Here is a 1,945-nt window from a genome sequence, read left to right as displayed (position 1 = left end):
TTGGTGCCGAACATTTCTTCAACATTCTGAAGCAAGGCCAAATCAAACTTGCCGACCACCTGCCTACCTTGTACGAAACGCAGTTCGGATGGGTCGTGGCTGGCTCGTACGAGGAAACACAAGAAGGTTCTCCAGTATGTGTCAACCTTGCTGTGACCGATGGATTCGAGGCATGCTTGTAGCGGTTTTTCGACCAAGAGGAAATCGCTGAACCAGCAATGATGACGAGTGAAGAAGAACGTTTTGAAGAACACTTTCAACGGACTTATCGTCGTAATGAAGATGGACGATTCGTTGTCCAGCTGCCATTCCGTGAATCAGTGGACCAGTTGAAAAGTTCCAGATCCCTGACGTTGAAACGATTCCTGTTGTTGGAGAAAAGATTGGCGCGAGATCCTGACCTGAAGGCTCAGTATGCGGAGTTCATCGACGAATACCAATCGTTGGGTCACTGCCATGAAGTGAGGGAGGAAGAAGATCCTCCTTGTCTACAGTCGTACTATCTGCCCCATCACTGTGTCTTCAAGCCATCCAGTAGCAGCACAAAGTTTCGTATTGTGTTTGATGCAACAGTCAAAGCAAGTGAACTGTCCCTGAATGACGTACTAATGACTGGAACCAGTAGCCAAAGTGACCTGTTCAGCATCGTACTACGTTTTCGAACCCATACCTTCCTTTTTTCACCGTGGACGTATCCAAAATGTACCGACAAATTCTCGTCGATCCCTCCTAGACTCGGTACCAGAGAATCTTCTGGCGAGGACACCTGTCGGAAGCACTGAAGGTTTTGGAGTTATTGACCGTTACCTACGGTACATCAGCGGGGTCATTTCTCGCTGTGGGATCGCTTATCCAGCAAGCCCGTGACGAGAGTGAGGATTATCCGGAAGCGGCCGAAGTTATCCTGAATGATTCCTATATGGACGACATTCTGTCTGGTTCGGATTCAATTGAGTCACCCAAGAAGTTACGTCGTGATTTGGAGGAGTTGATGCTGAAAGGTGGATTTCCAATTCGAAAGTGGTGTTCCAACTCAGAAGATGTGCTTGAAGGAATTCCTGAAGGAAATCGAGAGACCCTAGTGCCCATCCAGGACTCCAGCGCAAATGAAGTATTCAAGGCTTTGGGACTTCTGTAGGATCCAAAGAAAGACCTGTTTCTGTTCTTCAAGTCAACTGAACCAACGGATAACGAAGACAAAATTCGAAATTGTCCTTTGACGCCAAGCATCAACTGATGCTTCCACCAAAAAACCGAGTAACGGAGTTGCTTATCAAGAAAATTCACGAAGAACGACTCCAAGAAGGCCAGTCCGGAGTATTGGCAGCAATTCGTCAAAAATTTTGGCTCATCAACGCCCGTTAAATCATCCGCAAGGTACTCCATAATTGCGTGAGATGTTTCCGCATGAAGCCAAGGATGATCCAACCACTAATGGGGAATCTTCCTGAATCCCGAGTGAACATGGCCGCACCAACATGTGTCATGTTGGTGAACATGAACATGTGTCAGAGCTAACATCGGAGGCATTCCTGGCCACTAGACTGATGCAAAATTTTAAATTTTCGCTCTACAGTGCTCAAACGGTTCCAAATTGGGCCCTGATGAGCCCCCCAAAATTTGAACTCATTTAGTGAGAAACTGACTTTTTTTTTTTTTAATTAATTTATTTGTACAGGCTCAATCGAATAAACTTTACAGAGCCGAGTTATCATTTTTGTTATACATTATTGATTTCTTATATTTTAAGTTAAAGGAGCTGGACCGGATACTCGCGGTTGTCTCGAGGTTAGTGGGGATTTACAATTTTTTTTGGATGGGAAAAGGGAGAGGGAGGTTTGAAATGTGGTTTACGATACAAATATTTAATTAATCCTAAAACATGAACTAATTTCTATTCATCTTGAAAACAAACATAAAAAAAAACCCCCACGTACAAAATACA

General features: G+C 44.4%; 1 protein-coding gene across 1 annotated transcript; it reads left to right on the top strand.

Moving 5' to 3' along the window:
* Nucleotides 1-221: 221 nt before the first annotated feature.
* Nucleotides 222-1,138, top strand: LOC135711775 (uncharacterized). The gene is made up of 2 exons (XM_065234741.1): nucleotides 222-647; nucleotides 734-1,138. The coding sequence occupies exons 1-2, from the start codon at nucleotides 222-224 to the stop codon at nucleotides 1,136-1,138; spliced, it is 831 nt and encodes a 276-aa protein (XP_065090813.1).
* The last annotated feature ends 807 nt before the right edge of the window (nucleotides 1,139-1,945 follow it).

This window comes from Ochlerotatus camptorhynchus, unplaced genomic scaffold (assembly GCF_037179485.1).
Source record: "Ochlerotatus camptorhynchus isolate MF236.1 unplaced genomic scaffold, CSIRO-AGI_Acam_v1.1 ptg000442l, whole genome shotgun sequence".
Taxonomy (NCBI): domain Eukaryota; kingdom Metazoa; phylum Arthropoda; class Insecta; order Diptera; family Culicidae; genus Ochlerotatus; species Ochlerotatus camptorhynchus.
The sequence above is the reverse complement of the archived record's forward strand: the minus strand, read 5'-3'. Positions and strand labels throughout refer to the sequence as shown.